This window comes from Mytilus californianus, unplaced genomic scaffold, assembly GCF_021869535.1.
Source record: "Mytilus californianus isolate M0D057914Y unplaced genomic scaffold, xbMytCali1.0.p SCAF_10, whole genome shotgun sequence".
Lineage (NCBI taxonomy): Eukaryota > Metazoa > Mollusca > Bivalvia > Mytilida > Mytilidae > Mytilus > Mytilus californianus.
The window spans coordinates 19,910,993-19,929,805 of record NW_026262582.1 but is presented as its reverse complement, the minus strand read 5'-3'; the positions used below and the strand labels follow the sequence as shown (position 1 = coordinate 19,929,805).

The following is an 18,813-nucleotide window of genomic DNA, read 5'->3' as shown; positions in this document are numbered from 1 at the left end:
TAGTCTTTGTTCATAATATTCACATAACATTTCATTGCATATAAGAAATAATTACACCTTATGTAAGAATCCTGGGTTTTGATTGGTTGATAGCCAGTGTATTTTTCACCAATTTACTGTTATCAAATGAATATCGTTCATTTTTTAACGCCGCCGGGGTATATGCAAAAAGGATATGATTTTTTTACCCTCTCTGCCATGGTATTTGCCAAAAAATACTCTATCCGACTGGACGCTTGTAACGTCACGATCATCAATGCGTTTTTGAACGTTAACATTCGGTGTAATTAAACAGATATAGCATGTTCTTGAGGGGTATTTGCGAAAAATACCAGTCTTGAGAATGAATTTCCCTCGCCTTACGGCTCGCGAAATTTAACATTCTCTCGACTGGTATTTTTCGCAAATACCCCTACTTAACACGATCGATATATCTGTTCAATAACCATCACTGGAAGTTAACCAACCAAATTTTCCCCCTTTTTATACGACTGTAAAAATTAAAAAAATTTTGGTCGTATATTGGTATCACGTTGTCGTCGTCGTCAGCGTCGTCCGTAGACAGGTGGTTTCCGGATAATAACTTTAGTATAAGTAAATAGAAATCAATAAAATTTTAACACAAGGTTTATAACCACTAAAGGAAGGTTGGGATTGATTTTGGGGGTTATGGTCCCAATTGTTTAGGAATTAGGGGCCAAAAAAGGGGCCCAAATAAGCATTTTTGTAGTTTCCAGCCAATAACTTGTGTTAAAGTGTATGAATCTCTCTGAAATTATACCACAAACTTCCATACAACAAAGGGATGGTTAGGATTGACTTAAGGGGGTTATGGCTCAACCCATTTAGTAATTAGGGGCAAAAAAGGGGAAAAACAAGGGTTTTTCTGGTTAAAGGACAATTGAGACAATTTAAAAGCAGTGTAAGGGAGGTAATCCAATTCAAATTAAAGAACACTGTTTGATTACCTCCCTTACACTGCTTGTAAATTATGTATTAAGAAATGATGATTGTCTTGAGGTGATAAGCTGTCAATTTATTTTTAGCAGTTACTTATTAATTAATATTAATTTTAGCCATGACTTTGTATGTCATTTTATATTTTAAAACTTTTATGATGTATTTAAATGGGTAATTTTGGTTGCAAACTGCATTAAAAATTTGATGAATTGAGATACTGACCATATCTTGAGGGAAAGAATTTTTTGGGGAATAAGGGAAAGGGGGAGGTGAAAAAAATTGGAGGGGGGGGGGGGACAATTTTTCTCATTTCAGATTTCAGAAATTAAAAGAAAAATTTCTTCAAATATTTTTTTTTGGGGGTTAATATTCAACAGTATAGTGTATTGCACAAAAGCAAAAAACGGGGCTAAAATAAATTTTTTTTGGTAGGGGGGGGGGGGGTCAATTCACAACAGCATAGCGTATTGCACAAAAGCAATAAATTGAATATAAATTCAAATCATATAACCAATTTGAAGTTCTTTGACTACAGTTATTCTGTGTCAGAAACCTATTATGTGTCAAAAATTTAGTTACAATCTAAATTCAGACCTGTATCAAGCGTGAATATTGTGTCCATTTTGGTCCAACTTTTCAGGGTTGGACATCTGCAGTCGTATCCAGCTGCGCTCAGTGAAGCAATTTATTCAACCTGTGTACAAGCTTTAGTAACCATGTAACCTCAAGTTTCCAAAATATTCTATAGAAACCCCAAATAAAAAAATAATGGTGCTTTAAAATACCCAAGATATATGTTTATGACCCAGAAATGTTTTACTGCAATGAAATGTAAGATCAATTACCTACAACTGTCAAATTCAAGGGAATATTTTTTTTCGACCTATTTTCGTATGCAACCTGATGTGACGTACTATGATTTGGTGGTATTACACCTTAATTGTTCTTAGAAATGAAAAGACATGATGTATGCTGCATTAATTCCTTTTATATGCATTTAACACACTCAAAGCAAAGGAAAGTTTGTTTTATTTACAGTTCTTTGTCATACATTTGTAGTTATCTTTTTCAACATGTACATTTTGTAGCAAAAACTCAAACTTCACTTTTATAATGTTATTTTAAGACAGCTCCTTAATAGAAAAACAAAGGATATGGGGTATCCATCCATGACACAAAATCTGTACATGCACAGCAAAAAAACCACACTATAAGCAAAGGAACAGCGCTTTTATTGCTGTTCTTCTTCTCAAAGTCACAGTGAGGCCTTCAACACGGAGCAAAAAAACTCTCACCTCACTGCAAGTTTAAGACTGCCCCTAGCACCGACTTTAGTGGAATTCTTTGTAAAAATAATTTTGGATAGACTTTATAAGATGTAACACCACCTAATCGGGGCTGGTCAAAAAAGAGCATACTGGAAAGAAGTACATATTTAAAACAAAATAATTCCTACGCATAGGAACACATGTACATATGTGCTTAAGTTCCTTAAGCACATATGTGCATGTGAGTGTTTTGAATAGAACAGTCATTTTTCATAATAAATGTTATTCTTAAGAATGAAAGAAAGAAATCAAGGGCAATAACTCTCTTATTCTTAGCTACATGTTGTAATTGAAACTCCCTGAAATGTTGAATGATTCTAATTTATTATTTTTCTCTCTGTCATTTGATATTGCATTTATGTGATGTATAAATAAAGGGCCATACATGTACATGTACATGTATATGCCAGTCTGATGTACAGTAGTGTAAATAAGAACTCAATCCTTTGCAGATAATTGAAAAATGTTAACATTTGTCTACTGTGTATTTTATGAAGGAAACAGATTTATCCTTTGTATTTTAAACGACAAAATATTTCTCCAATCACAACTGTTGCTTAGCAAGCATCACTTCCAAAGTTTGAATATTCAACTGCCTTAAGTGATGAAATATTGTCTCTGGTGTGTGCCTCAATGCAATAGGTCACTGTACATCCTTCAACAATGAGTAAAACCTATACCACATTTATCAGTTAATATAAGGATTAACAGATCAGATCAAAAACATTACTTGTCAAACAAAAATGTTAACTGTAAATTTTGTTTCATATGCAAAATCATCAGGGCTGACAAAAACCCGGGTTTATGAGTATTGCCCAGCCCAGTGGGAAATACTGGGAAAACCCGGGCTTTACCGGGTAATACTGGGCAATACTGGGTAATATGAAATACTGGCTGAATTTTAAAGAGGATTCAGTGATTAATCACAAATGCAATACATTAAAGATTATGATATGTATAAAAATAAAACATAGTATTTTAATTTATAAGTTCACTTGTTTTAAATATATATAACTATTAAGAACTAACAAATATATGGAAGGAAAATCACTTTATAGGTTGCACTTTGTAAATACAGCTGTTTCTCAAACCACGCCTCTTTTGGGGAGATATATAATATTCATAGATATGTTAATTTGTTAACGTACTGGTTCCCATTTATGATCTCTGTGTTTCATCTCATAGAGACATCACTTGGGAATGTAACCAGTATAGAAAAACATGGTAGCGCCTAAATTTTAATTCTTAGGAGGTCCAAAAATGGAGGTAAGGGTAGTATAGAATTTTAGTATAAGTTTAAACTCTTAGAAGTTCAGGGCATATAAATGTTGAAAATATGCCGCACAACCCTATATTTTGACCTTTGAATAAAATAGTAGTGTATATAAACTTTCCGTTCTAGGATATTATTTTTCACGAAACTTCATAGTAAAAGTGTCACAGTTTTAGCCGCAAAGGGAGTTCCTATGGGAAATTGCATTGTCTATATTTACAGAATTGCAACCTTAAACAGTTTTTGTTCATTGCTAAAAATGTTTACTTTAAATTAGAATATAGCAAAGTGCTCTCGACCAATGAAAGTGTAGAATTTGGTGTTCCTTAATTGTGAAGAATGAATGTAAATCATGTTCTTAGTAAGGGATTATCCTTTTGTTTAGGCCTATTTACAGTTCAAAACAAAGAATTTGTATAGATGAGTTACAACTGCCTGAAGCACATTTATTAGGATTATTGATTTAAAGTTGATTTCGAAACAAACAAAAATGATCAAAATAAGTTTGAAGTTTACTTGTGCAGTACAATGATACCGTTTGTGTTATCATGTGAATACTTAGAACTTTCAAATTACCCAAAAATAAGCAATATCAAGAAGAAAAAGATAAAAAAATTTAAAATCAAATATAACCTAAATCTTTAGCTACATGTGTTACGCTTATCAATAGTCGGATAACTGTATTCGCAGTTAGTAAAAATCGTCATTTCCAAAATACCGGTACATACAGGAAATTGAATATACTTTTGAATTTCCTATAAAAAGCAATTCCTTTCAAAATTTAAAATTTAGTTAATTAAGTAGTATTTAATGTAAAGAGCTGGAATAAAATTGGCCGCGGAATACACTTTAGTTGTAACTCTGATTTTGAATTTATCTAATTGAACTGTTACGTAGATAAACAAAAAGATAATTCCTCGCTAAAATATTACATAATTTACACTCATACTCACAATTAGGAACACAGCTTATACAATTTCTACAATTGCATTGTAAAGTTGTGTCATCTAATGTCTAAAACACAATTTATTAAAATTTCCCAAGTTAAAAGTAAGTCCACACATCACTAAGACCAATACATAAACGAAATGCCTAAAAGGGAAGTCATCCATTAATTATAAACATTTCACGGACAATGAAACAAATTCTTGAATAAAACCAATCAAGAGATCATTTGAGCCTTGAGCACTTTACAATATTCTAAGTTTGTAAGAGAATGATAATCCCTTTCATCATGATAAGTACTCGCTAACGCTCGTACTTAATCATGAAGAAAGGGATTATCATTCTCTTACATATACATAGTACATATATATGTATATCACTAATCAATAAGTAATTATTCAGATTATAACACAGATTTGTTTATATAACAATAATCAGCCTTCTCATTTCTATAAGTGTTCATGACATGTCCCCTAAGGTGTTTATTTAGCAAATTGATTGTATTTAAAACAATTAAAATTTACAATTCACTTAAATACTGCAATAAAATGTATATTTTCAAAGTTTGTATTATTGAATCAAAGCTTGGAAATTAACAAGGTATTCTAAAATGTGCAAAACTTGTATTCTGCCTGCATAGAATTATTGAAGAAAAGGAAGAAATTGAATTTTCAATCCTCTAGAAATGACACTCAATGGTTTTCTGTATAAAATGTATATATTTAGCTATAATATTATGAATCTACAACAAGTCTTTACTATTCTGAGTAAAAATAAGCTTAAATCAAAGTACTGAAGTACTGAAAATCGGATGACCGCAAGTCAGTCTTTTGGATGGTCACAAGCACTTGTCTCAGAAAGTAAATCACATCTCTATACCTGAAAGTGAGGTTAATGTACAGAGATATATTTTTTTTTAAGTCAAGTTCGTGCGTGGATGATGAATAAATGACAGGGAACTCAACCTCACCGTAATAACTATAATATTGTAGTAATATTATTCTAATATTTGTATATAACAGTTACATGTACATGTATATATAATTTTCATCCATTTGTATATCATTCTATTCTACTATTCTAATAATAGTGCAGTGCAAGTGCATGGTGGACACTCTTCTGTAATAATTCGATTTTTCTAATAGATTGGATTTGAGCAGGCATTCATATTTTCGTGCAAAATGTTCTTGAGATATTCGACTTCCGCATGCGTTTACACAACTTTTCTGTACGTGTGCATAGATATTAATGATTTTTTACTTATATATATATTTCTAACGACAAAACATTTTCATATTATTAATTTATGTTCTAAAAACAATATTTTTATGAGTCTTCATTGAAGAAATGAATTTATAACAAGCGATAAGGAATGTTATTTTGCACTCGATAATGTCTGCGTAACTATAGATCGGTTACCAGTCAAAAACGAAAGTTACGTACGTAGAAATCTCTGTGGCAACAATACATCGAAATGCCCTCAGGGTCATCACGATGTAAAAATCATATAACCCAGTATTGCCCAGTATTACCCATTTATGGGAGTATTGCCCAGCACGGGAAATACTTTGCCAACCCTGAAAATCATTGACTAGATAAATAGACATTATACATAAATAGACATTATACAATTTTTTTTAAATTTCAACATTTCAACATTTTTCTTATTTATTTCAGCATGTAACTGTGCAACAGATTGTACCACAAACTGTGTTGCAGGAGAATTCTGGGATGGTGGATGTGTGGCATGTCCTCAAGGTTACTAGTAAGTATACTATGCAGGAGAATTCTGGGATAGTGGAGCATGTGTGGCATGTCCTCAAGGTTACTAGTAAGTATACTATGCAGGAGAAGTCTGGGATAATGGAGCATATGTGGCATGTCCTCAAGGTTACTAGTAAGTATACTATGCAGGAGAAGTCTGGGATAATGGAGCATATGTGGCATGTCCTCAAGGTTACTAGTAAGTATACTATGCAGGAGAAGTCTGGGATAATGGAGCATATGTGGCATGTCCTCAAGGTTACTAGTAAGTATACTATGCACTGGGATAATGGAGCATGTATGGCATGTCCTCAAGGTTACTTGTAAGTATATTAAAAACAGGGAGATTTGAGAGGGGGGTTCTGGGGGTTGGAACCCCCCTTTTTTTTTACGATCAATGCATTTGAATGGGACATATAGTTGGAACCCCCCTTTTTTTTTGACAATCAATGCATTTGAATTGGGACATAAAGTTGGAACCCCCCCTTTATCCTGGGTTGGGAACCCCCCTTTTAAAAATAGCTGGATCCGCCCCTGCTTTTAGATGGTTTATGTTTTGCCTGTGACAAAAATAAAAAATGCGAGACATAGGAATTACAATCTGTCTTATATTTCAGATGGAAGAAGACCTGAATGGTTCATACCTTGTATATAGATGCTTATGTTACGAAGTTTCTGTCTGTCATATGTCCATTGTCCTTGATCTCATATTCATGGTTCAGGGACTGCTTAAAAATTTTGGGTTTTTTCATGTGAATTTTTCATGTCATATGAGTTAAAGGATACATGTAACTATAAAGATATTTAGTACATGGGTTCCTTGTAAGGTCTACATGTCCATCAAACAGGGTTCACTTGACCTCCACCTCATTTCATCGATCAGTAACTCGATTACATGTTACATGCAGAATTTGTCAAATAAAGAAATGAAAAATCCATGAAAATACAATTATTTCTGGGGCCTCTGAATTCTAGACAAATAAATGAATCCACAGTATTCTTTATACATATGTTTTGTTTATTTGCACTATCTGATGTATTTTGATTTAAAAAGAGATTTTTATCTGCATTGGGTCAGCATTCTGCCAAAAACCCTCCATGCCAGAAAGTTATTTTAAATCAAACCAATTTGAAAAAGATTTCCTTAACTTGAATACAGTTTTACTAGTCACAGGCTTAGAGCTAGTATTTTTTTTACAGAGTATTAAATGGGCATTTAAAAAGTCGGAATGCGAATACATATGTTCAAACTCTTTTAGGTCATTTTTTAGTAGCAACAAACAAATAGGCTATGTCAATTGGACATGCTTTGATACTATATCTGCCCTTGAATTTTTACTTGATAACATTTTTGTTCGCTTTGGAGATTCCGTATATCGTCAAGATATCGGAATTCCAATGGGGACTAACTGTGCACCACTTATTGCGGACCTGTTTTTGTATTGTTATGAGTTACAATTTATGACTAAAATCAGCAAAGACCCATCGAAACAACATCTGATACAAAAATTTAACAATACTTTTAGATATTTGGATGATATATTGGCTCTCAATAATGACGACTTCAGTGTGTATACTGAAGAAATTTACCCTGTTGAACTTACTTTGAATAAAGCTAATACTAACAATGACCACTGTCCTTTCCTCGATCTTGATATCTATATCATTAACGGGAAGCTTAATACAAAAATTTATGATAAAAGAGATGATTTTTCATTTCCTATCGTTAATTATCCATTTTTAGATGGTGACGTTCCCTTGTCACCATCTTACGGTGTTTATATATCTCAACTTGTACGATTCGCTCGTGTATGTAACAACGTATCAGTGATCGGGAAGGACGTGCGCCAATTGCGCTTTTCGACCATAACTGGCGCATAGGGTGACAAATGTAAGCGCCCACATGGCGCACGATATTTTTCACTTCGTTTTTAAACTTTAGATATCGTAAAATGGATTTCCGATCGTGAATCGTGTCGCCATATGTATGTACAAAACTGTGTAGTGTTCCCTCCAATGATAGGAGCACCACCTATTGATTTTTGGGACGTCTCGGGCGTTTTTCTATGGTAATAATAGCAACATGCGGTATAACTGATTACCCAAAATACGTAACAAACCATCATTCATGATATAAATTTTTATAAACAACTTTAAATTTGTGAAATTTGGCTAGTACAGTTGAAAATTTTTCTCTAATTATAATCTTTTAAGTAAGCTTGCTATTATTTCGATTGAAAAATCCAAAAGCCTTTTTATGAATGTAGTATTTGTTTCCATAAAAGGCGCTTAACTGTCCTTGTCAATTTTTTGGTCTTTGGCTTGTTTGAACATTTTTGTAAACATGCCTTCAGCGAATTGTTGTTGTGTCTTATCAATTAACGTTACTCTCTACTGTTATTCTTGTCATCGCGATGAAGTAATAATAATACAAGAAGTGCAGAGGAAATGCCAGAAACGTCATCTAATACGGAACGTCTGGAATAAAGTATGGCAATCGACGAAGACCCAAATTTAATGTAAAGAAAAACATGAACATGAACAAGGCAACAGTACCAGTTGTAAATAAAGGTTATCGTAAATATTGCCTGGTTTGGAAGAAATTATTGTACATTCATTGAAATTGAAATTACAAAGCACAGGAACAATATCCATGATATCAATTAGAATCATACAGGTACTGTAAGTACCACTGCCTCGTTGCTGAAATATACATTTTATTTTTTAATTATTTATTGTAAACGAATGGCCCACTCATTTGACAACATGGCCCATTAATTCTAAAAATGGCCCATTGAATTTATTTTATGGGGGCCCTGGGCCCATAGAGAAAAAATCCTTCCAGATCACTGCGTATTAGATTTTAGCTAGAGAAATTTATGTATTACTGAAAAATTATTACACCAGGGTTTTCAATATCATAAACTAGTCAAAACATTTACTAAATTTTATCATTGGTTTAGGTGTAATACCACCAAATCATAGTACGTCACATCCGGTTGCATACGAAAATAGGTCGAAAAAAAATATTCCCTTGAATTTGACAGTTGTAGGTAATTGATCCTACATTTCATTGCAGTAAAACATTTCTGAGTCATAAACATATATCTTGGGTATTTCAAAGCACCATTATTTCTTTATTTGGGTTTTCTATAGAATATTTTGGAAACTTGAGGTTACATGGTTACTAAAGCTTGTACACAGGTTAAAAAAGGGGGAAAATTTGATTGGTTAACTTCCAGTGATGGTTATTTTCTTATATGCAATGAAATGTTATGTGAAATTTTTTCTATAGTACTGGACAGGATAAAACTTTACTCATGCCAAGTATTTCTTTATTTGAAACAAAGATAAATTCTGCACAATTTTTTGAAAAGTGCAAATTTAACAAAGACTAATAGGGGAAAATCAATGGTGGTATTACACCTAATATGGGAAGCTGTACATGCACCTTTGACCTTGTGAGTACTCTCATGTGTTAAAATTTCTTGCTATTTAAGTGAAATATTACAAATAATGAAATATTCTGAGTGGATTGAGTCTCCAAAATACATTTTATGAGAAAATTTCCTTGAAATAGGACTTTACCATGAATATTAGTAGACAGAACAAGCCATACTTAGAGTCTTTGGGAGCTTTTTCTCCTTATTTCTTATATTCTGCTATACTAGAAAATTTTTCCTAAGAAATACTTTAATAAATATATAGTTTTAAGTAAATGAAATTATTTTTAAAGCAGTAACAACAAATTATTCACCAAAAGAGAAGTTTTTTATGTCCCTCTCTGGAACGCGGCGTAAATTTAAGTTTTACGCAAGGACTTATTGAAACCTCCTTGGAGACAGTAAACTTTTATACGGATAGTTCAAGCAGCTTGAATACTTCAATTAATCATTTATAATAACATTCCTATCATAAATGAGTGAAAGTTACCCCAAAATTTTTATTTATTGGCCTAAAAAGTAGAAATTTTGAGGAAATGAGAGGTATAAATGGACCAAAAGAGACTTTATAAGGAAGAATAAGAGGTCCATTAGTAGTATTTATCATCCTAAAGTCATCTTTTGTATCATATTCAACTGTTTGTAGGCAGATGAGATAAATATTTGATCATTTATTGGTCCACACTATATTCTATCATGATGCGGCTTGGTTTGAATTTTTCGAAGAAATTTTGCTCGAATCGCTGTAGATGTCGTCTTACATTATACTAGATTTTTCTCAAACTATTGAACTGATTATGACAAAACTTGACAGGAATGCTTGAAATAACCAGTATTACAAAGGAAAAAAGTCACATTCAGTTTATTCAACAAAAAAGTCTTCTTTAGGTGTAATACCACCAAATCATAGTACGTCACATCCGGTTGCATACGAAAATAGGTCGAAAAAAAATATTCCCTTGAATTTGACAGTTGTAGGTAATTGATCCTACATTTCATTGCAGTAAAACATTTCTGAGTCATAAACATATATCTTGGGTATTTCAAAGCACCATTATTTCTTTATTTGGGTTTTCTATAGAATATTTTGGAAACTTGAGGTTACATGGTTACTAAAGCTTGTACACAGGTTAAAAAAGGGGGAAAATTTGATTGGTTAACTTCCAGTGATGGTTATTTTCTTATATGCAATGAAATGTTATGTGAAATTTTTTCTATAGTACTGGACAGGATAAAACTTTACTCATGCCAAGTATTTCTTTATTTGAAACAAAGATAAATTCTGCACAATTTTTTGAAAAGTGCAAATTTAACAAAGACTAATAGGGGAAAATCAATGGTGGTATTACACCTATAAGGACATCATTCGTAAATATAACTCAACATGCAGACATCTTATACGTTCTGGTATTTCACATCCAATCTTTTATGGTAATACTCTTTACAAAGCACAAAAATGTCAGTATTCACCTCAAAAGCTAACAAAACCTTTAAACAGACTTATTAAGAAGGGATATAGTTACAATACTGTTGTCAGGTCATTAAAGATTGCATATTTTGGCTTTAATATTGATTCACTTATAGGGTCTTTGCATCGGAATTAAACATATTTATTCTAAAACCAGTTGTTGGCATGACACGGGTAATGTTCTTCTCATATATTTTATGATGTTATAATACTAAACCCCTAACAGGAGGGATTGTGCCTGATATTCATATGATGAAGACATAATCTTTCAATCAGTTTAATTGAGGTCTGGAGCTGGCATGTCAGTAACTGCTAGTAGTCTGTTGTAATTTATGTATTATTGTCATTTTGTTTATTTTCTTTTGTTTCCTATTCTGACATCGGACTCAGACTTCTCTTAAACTAGTTTTACTGTGCGTACTGTTGTACGTTTGTTTTTTCTACATTGGCTAGAGGTATAGGGGGAAGGTTGAGATCTCAAAAAACATGTTTAACCCCGCCGAAATCAGGAGCCTCTGGCCTTTGTTAGTCTTGTATCATTTTTAGTTTTAGTTTCTTGTGTCTAATTTGGAGTTAAGTATGACGTTCATTATCACTGAACTAGTATACATATTTGTTTAGGAGCCAGCTGAAGGACGCCTCAGGGTGCGGGAGTTTCTCGCTGCATTGAAGACCCATTGGTGGACTTTGGCTGTTGTCTGCTCTATGGTCGGGTTGTTGTCTCTTTGACACATTCCCCATTTCCATTCTCAATTTTATGCATGTAAATACAAATAATTTGATTAATACACAAAAACTTAAGTTTAATCATGGTCTACTAGATATACTTCCTTAAATGCTAGATCAGTTACTTTCTTTTACATAATTTATTAGTTAAACCACCCCTTTAATTGGAACGATGCCAAGATATTTTGTCTGTTTAAATAAAACCATGACAGAAAATAAATAATTACTGTAATTTGAAAACCAAATAATGTGTTTTAACAAATTTGAATGGATCAGTAGGAAAGTCGATACCAAAATACCTATAGCTGTTTAATATAACTATTTTAAATTGATTTGATTTTTCTTGACTCAATGTAGACATGTATATCTTGGGTATATTTGTACCTGCGTATAAGGCCACCCTTAACAAATTCTTTGTTTGATGTTGCCTACCCATGCCTTGTAGGGTTGGGATGGTAGTTAGGGATTTTATTATTTTTTTGGCCAACAACATATAAGTTACATGTTTTCGACAAGAAAACAACGTTATTAGAGCATGAAAAAAACTTTAAAAAAAAGATTTGTCATATTATTTTTCAGGAAGGCTGCTTTTTAGGTGGGTGGGTAGGCAACATCAAACAATTTCAATTTTATTTTTGGTCATAGTTGGAAGATTTTGAGTCGAATTATAGGTTCTGTGTGAGGGCTCACAACTTGTAGTGACATGAAACAGAATTTTCTTCATAATATAAGTTTCAAATGGAACAAATATTACAAAATTTGTTCCTAATGGAATAAAGGGTATAGCATATTTTGTTCCAACAGGAACAGATATTATGGCATTTTTATAATAAAGTTTCCAGGAGAACTTCTGTAAGGCGGGACAAAATATACATTGACAGTAGTCTATATTTAGTATCAGGATAACATAAAAAATAAGTCAAGAGTTGAGGATAAAAGCCTGGTGCTAATTTAACGCATTCCAGAGGAGAAAACATTCAATTTGAATCTTATTAAAAAAACATCTTTCAGCCTTAATGTTGTAAATATGTATATACATGTAGTGTGTACCAATTGCTTGGGATTAAAGTAGAACTGAGTAGAATACATTCAAAATAGCAGAATAAACAGGAAAATTCAGATAACTGTTTTGGGGCGACTATTTTCTTGATATTTAGTATAAATAATTTATGAAAGTTACTGAAATGTAATTACGTCCCTTGACATCATCTCATGACTTCTTAAATTTCTAATTATATATTGCCACTGGATTTGTTCAGTTGTAAAATCACATACAGGCGTTAGTAGATTTACTATTAAACATGGTAATTGCTATTTATAACATAAATTTATTACAAGTATACATCATCTATATTTAAATTCTTTTTAATACATAGAGTGAATTATATCCACAAAGAGGGCAGTATTAAGGTTTACATGCACAAATTCAATGTATTATATAATAATTATATTGTATATTCATGAATTTTTTGCCTTTTTTTTCACATGATGGTTGTTATTCAATGAGTGTTGGGCAATATATTCAATATGCCCAATACACACAAAAGCAGAAATTATTTTTCATTCCTCAAACAATAACAGTTCACTTTCAAAATACATTTCTATATGTTCAAATGTTTATGATCTACACCAGTTTGGAACCCCCCTCTCTGAAAACCAAAAAAAAAGAAGATTATTATTGAAGTCGAGGTCATAACCCCCCTCTCTGTGACACCCTGGGTACAGACCTGGTATTCCCTATTTACATGATCAAGACATTGTAAGACTAAAATCTATAAAATAGTCACTGTGAAAATAGCACCAGCAAAAAACTTTTGAAAGAAAAACACTGTTAGCAATGGTACTGTGAAAATGTATAGTGGAGTATGTTTTAAAACTGGAAAATCATTTTAATATGTACAATCAAGCATGAAATGTGATATATCTTATTTACTGCATAAAATCTCCCTTAAAAACTTTATATCTTCATTTCTATAGATAAACTGTAGGACTTTACTGAAAGGTTACCACAATTAATTGCTTCATTTCACAATTCAAAATACTTCAAATGAAAACTTTAAAATTTAGAATTAAGAAATTTAAAAAAGCCAACCTAAATTTGTTGACTTTTGAAGTGAATAATTATTGAGTTCTTATTTAATTTCAAAGGTTTGATTTTCTTAAGATTGAATTGCTCTGCGACAATGACCCAAAAAATCTGGTTCACATTATGTGGTAACAGCACGATTTTAAATCTTAGGCTTTAAATGATTAACAGTGGTATGTACATGTATGCCTTAACTATGTATCTACACAAAAAAAATGGGTATCCATTTTAGAAATTTCTATTACAAGATGATTTACATATATTATACTAATAGTACTTATTTTGCTCCTATTTATAGAACATCAGTTGGTTCATATTTTGTTTATTCGACTGGGACAAACAGCAAATGGTTATATTGTACTGTGCCATCATGAATATTAATTAAATATATATAATAAACATATAGACTATTCTGTAATCTCCCAAAAACTACATAGCTATAGACCTTAGCTTTGCTTTGGTTGAGCTAGCACGGATAGCCTATGGTCTAATTCTGCAGTGACATTATGAATATTAACATAGACTACAGAGACCTCAGCTTGGCAATGGTCCATATATTTTTTGGGAGATGACTGTCAAGTACATTAACAGTTGCTGCCATGTGGCCTTCAGTGCCAAGAATTACTTGTAAAATATTACATTTCTGTATAGACCATCTATTTCCTATTGTTATCTGTTATCTGGTAAGAATTAAGAGATATCCTGAAAAAAATCCCTGTATTAACCTACAATAGGAAAACAAAGGATATGGGGTATCCATCCATGATACAAAGTCAGTACATGCACAGCAAAAAAACACGAAAATAAAAGGAACAGTACTTTTATTGCTGTTCTTCATCTCAAAGTCACACTGAGGCCAAGTTCACTTTAACCTTATTCACTCGAAATTATTTCTTCAAAATTCATTATATATGTTAATTCTCTTCCTTTAAATGTTTATATAAGTGATTTAAAGTTTTTCTTGGGTTATATTGAGGTTTTCTCTGTACAATGTTGTACTTTTAATTTAAACATGTGAACAAGACCTGCTTTTATAACCTGTTATAAACTGTTTGCTTAAATCCATTTGGAAAAATGTCAATATTGAAAATAGACATTACAAAAGGTATTAGAACAGAAAAGTTGACTTTTAAAATTTAATTCTTATATTTAATTTAAAAAATTAATATTTTAAAAGGAAAATCAACAACAAAAAATTTCTACAAGCCTTGACAATAAAATAGGAATGTTTTAATCATAAGTTTAAAATTTTAAATTTATGCATGCTTATAATTATACGCCCGTTTACGGGACGTATTATGGTATACCGTTGTCCGTCTGTCGTCAACATGTCAGACATTAACTCAAAAATGCTTTAACCAATTTGCATAAAACTTTGGTGAATTGATCATATCTATTGACGTGAGCTCCCTTTCGTTTTTTATAAATTTTAGATTTAACGTTTCCAAGTTATGGGGTTTTATTTTTATTTTACTTAACTGTTTGCAAAAAACTTTGTATGTGAGGACGCATATTCTTGTAAAGGATTATTGAAGACTGTTACGGTGACTCTTACACGTGGATATCAAATAAAATATTTTTGTAAAAATCTATTTCAGAACATATGGCATACAATAAATTATCAATGGGTCTAATTAAATCAGAAGATTCTTTACACTGGTGTCCATTCTTTTACTTTATGACAAGAAGTATTTATAAAATAAGATGTTCGTTATACATGACTGAGACAGCAACCAATTACTGTAAATTCATAAATTATTGCGAGGTTTTTATTAATGCGAATAATGCCACTAGGTGAGTATCGCAATAGTAAGAACTTGCATTTTGATATCTGTCGTTATAACACAAATAACAAAACTAAATATAAACAAACTGCTTCAACAGTAGATATTGCTATCCAATTTACATGATATAAAATAAATCAAGATCTATAGCATCTGATTCTCATATTGTTTGAATCAAATTAAATAGAAATTATCAAAGATCTACGATCAGCACCAACTTAATTATTAGTTTTTATTAAACAGACAAAGATGAAAGTTGTTGTGCATAATAATGAGTTCATTGATATTAAAACTTTGAATCTCTCTCCACGACACATATTACAGGTACCTCCTGTAGGTTTTATGGCTTATCAAATGTGTTTGGTAATATCTATGTATGGCTTTTTCATTTTACCTGACAAGTGTATTGAAAACAAGACATTAAAACATTGCATAATTCAGCGAAAAATTAAATGCATTAAGAATAAAACTTTATTTCTTACAGTGTAAGTGTACTTGTTATTGATAATTATAATTGGTAATACGGATTTTCAATTTAGTTTTAAATTACTTCTATTGAGAGATAAGTTTTTCCATTAAAGATGAAAATTATCAATATGCATTGAGCTTTTAGTATTTGATTTTAGAGAAAATATGAGACCTGAAGCCAGAAGGGATTTAATTTGTATGGGAAACATTTCTGCTCTTGTAATGGTTTAGTTCTCATGCTTACAATTAAAAATATATATGTATTAAAATTGATGTATCAATACATGTACAAACGTATGTTAAGCGTAAATTGATATTGACAAGAGTGCTTCATTTCAAATTGAGAATGAGACCGAAGGAACTGTTCAGATGAAGAACGACAATAGAAGAACTTTTTTGAAAAATAAATTCCCAGTTTTTCATCAACATCAACCCCATACTCCTTTTTCAATAGACATTTATTGTACCATAAAAATTGTAAATGATTATGAACAATGGAGATTATGAAAAACCAGTCGCCGTTTTCATGAAAAATTTTACCATAAAAACTACTCCTGATTGTTTATAATTCAGATTGACTTATGATCCATTTTAATCATTTTTTTTGTGAAACTAGTACATGTCTTTACAATGTAATCCTGGATACAGTACTTATGTGGGCTAAGTCTTGATGGGAGGTCTCTATTTCATTTTTAAGCCATTTTTCTGTATTCTTTATTATTTTTACCCATTATTATTCTCTATCCTGTAAACCCCATTCAGTCAGACCCTCATTTATGCAACAGTTACAAAGTGTTCCACAAGTAGTAATAAAAGAAATACAAAAGTGGCATAATTCAATAATAAACCAATAAATGAAAAGAGGATGTCTTCTTTAATGTTTTTACTTACATAACTGTTTTAAATATGGGAAGTATTTTAGATTTTTTTTTCTTTTAAAAGGAAAAAAAAAAAATCAGTATTATAACCCTTTCTGTGTTTGTTGATCCTTATACAAGTAACCAAGCAAAACTTGAAATTTTTTGACAAATTTGATTTTACAGTAAACATTAAAGGGTAAATAGGTTTAACTACATCATAAAATCTGCAATATTTGTATGTAGAACCTATTAAAGGTAGATTGTCTCTCACATGATATATAGAAATCGTCAACAATTTATAACCGTTAATATCTAGCGGTAAACAATATGAAATTTACAATAAATCAAGTTCTATATATACTGACGAGATTATACTTTAAGGATGTTCGCTCCTCTGGTTTTTGAATTTTTGCCAGATTTTCAGAATCCTCTGGTTTTATCCATGTTTTGCCATAAAAAAAATTTGTCCACTATTCCCTACTTTTCTTTTCCTTATTTTATTACATATAGTTTTAAAAGCAATATTTGAAAATCTTATAAAATCCTTGTTATTTTTTCATAGTTTTTGAAACAAAAAAGCGGCCAATGTTAAAAGTATGAAAAGTCTAGAGAGAATCATTTCCCGCCAAATTTTCAATGGCTTTTATCTCGAAAACAAGCACACGGACCCTTCATTCTTTTCTGCATTTTTAGTTCCTCAATTTATATACTATCATTTTAGAACAGTCTTTTAAAAAGCTTGTTATTTTGAAACAAGAGTAGCGAACATCCTTAAGTCTTTTACAAATAAATTATTTATCACATCAAGAATGAGAAAAAGTAACATAGTTGGTACATACATGTACCAAATGTAAATCCTAAGATAATCTCAAACAATGGCAGATATCAAGTTCTATAAGGTTTATAGAACAGTTAAGAGACACACCATGATAATTCATAGTGAGGGATGGTGATACCACTGGCAATGAACACTCTAAATGCAAAAGAAATTACTATGATATATTGAACATAAAAATGAATATAGCACTGAGGACATGGAGTAGAGGGCATACAACTATTAATGTACATGTATATTAAAGTGATATGTTTCTGTCAATATTGTTTATTTTGACCGGACTTATACTGAACATATACAACAGAAAAAGGCAAGTTCTAATTAGGTACTGGATAGTCTATCCAATGCCTATTTAGAACTTGCCTTTTTCTGTTGTATGTTCAGTACTTAGGTAATTTGAACATTTAGTCTGTTATTTTTTTGCACCAAGTGTAAGATTAGTAGATTACAATTTGAAATAAGGTATTTTCTACTTCTGTTTGAATTCAGAAGTTTGTCCACTTGGAGTAGACAAATAGAAATAAAAAGATTTGGTATGATTGTCATTGAGACAATGAAATAGCCCTGCCTCAAGCTAACTACCCGTAGCTGCACAATGTAAGGTCATACACTGCAAGCACAGGGACACATGTCTACTTGTACACTTGTTGATTTTTTGTCGTGCCAGCGACTTTTGTCGCAGAAAGCTCGACATAGGGATAGTGATCCGGCGGTGGCGGCGTTAGCTAACTTCTTAAAAGCTTTATATTTTAGAAGGTGGAAGACCTGGATGCTTCATACTTTGTATATGGATGCCTCATGTTACGAAGTTTCCGTCAGTCACATGTCCAATGTCCTTGACCTCATTTTCATGGTTCAGTGACTACTTGAAAA

The 18,813-nt window shown here is 31.7% G+C and overlaps 1 protein-coding gene across 4 annotated transcripts in view; it reads left to right on the top strand.

The window, feature by feature from the left end:
- LOC127717736 (uncharacterized) overlaps positions 1-18,813 on the top strand; it is a 154,804-nt gene that overhangs the window by 5,974 nt on the left and 130,017 nt on the right. For all 4 annotated transcript variants that reach the window (XM_052223505.1, XM_052223506.1, XM_052223504.1 and 1 more), the window contains exon 2: positions 6,184-6,271. In XM_052223505.1, the coding sequence (XP_052079465.1) occupies positions 6,184-6,271 (88 nt within the window). The remainder of the gene's footprint in view (positions 1-6,183; positions 6,272-18,813) is intronic.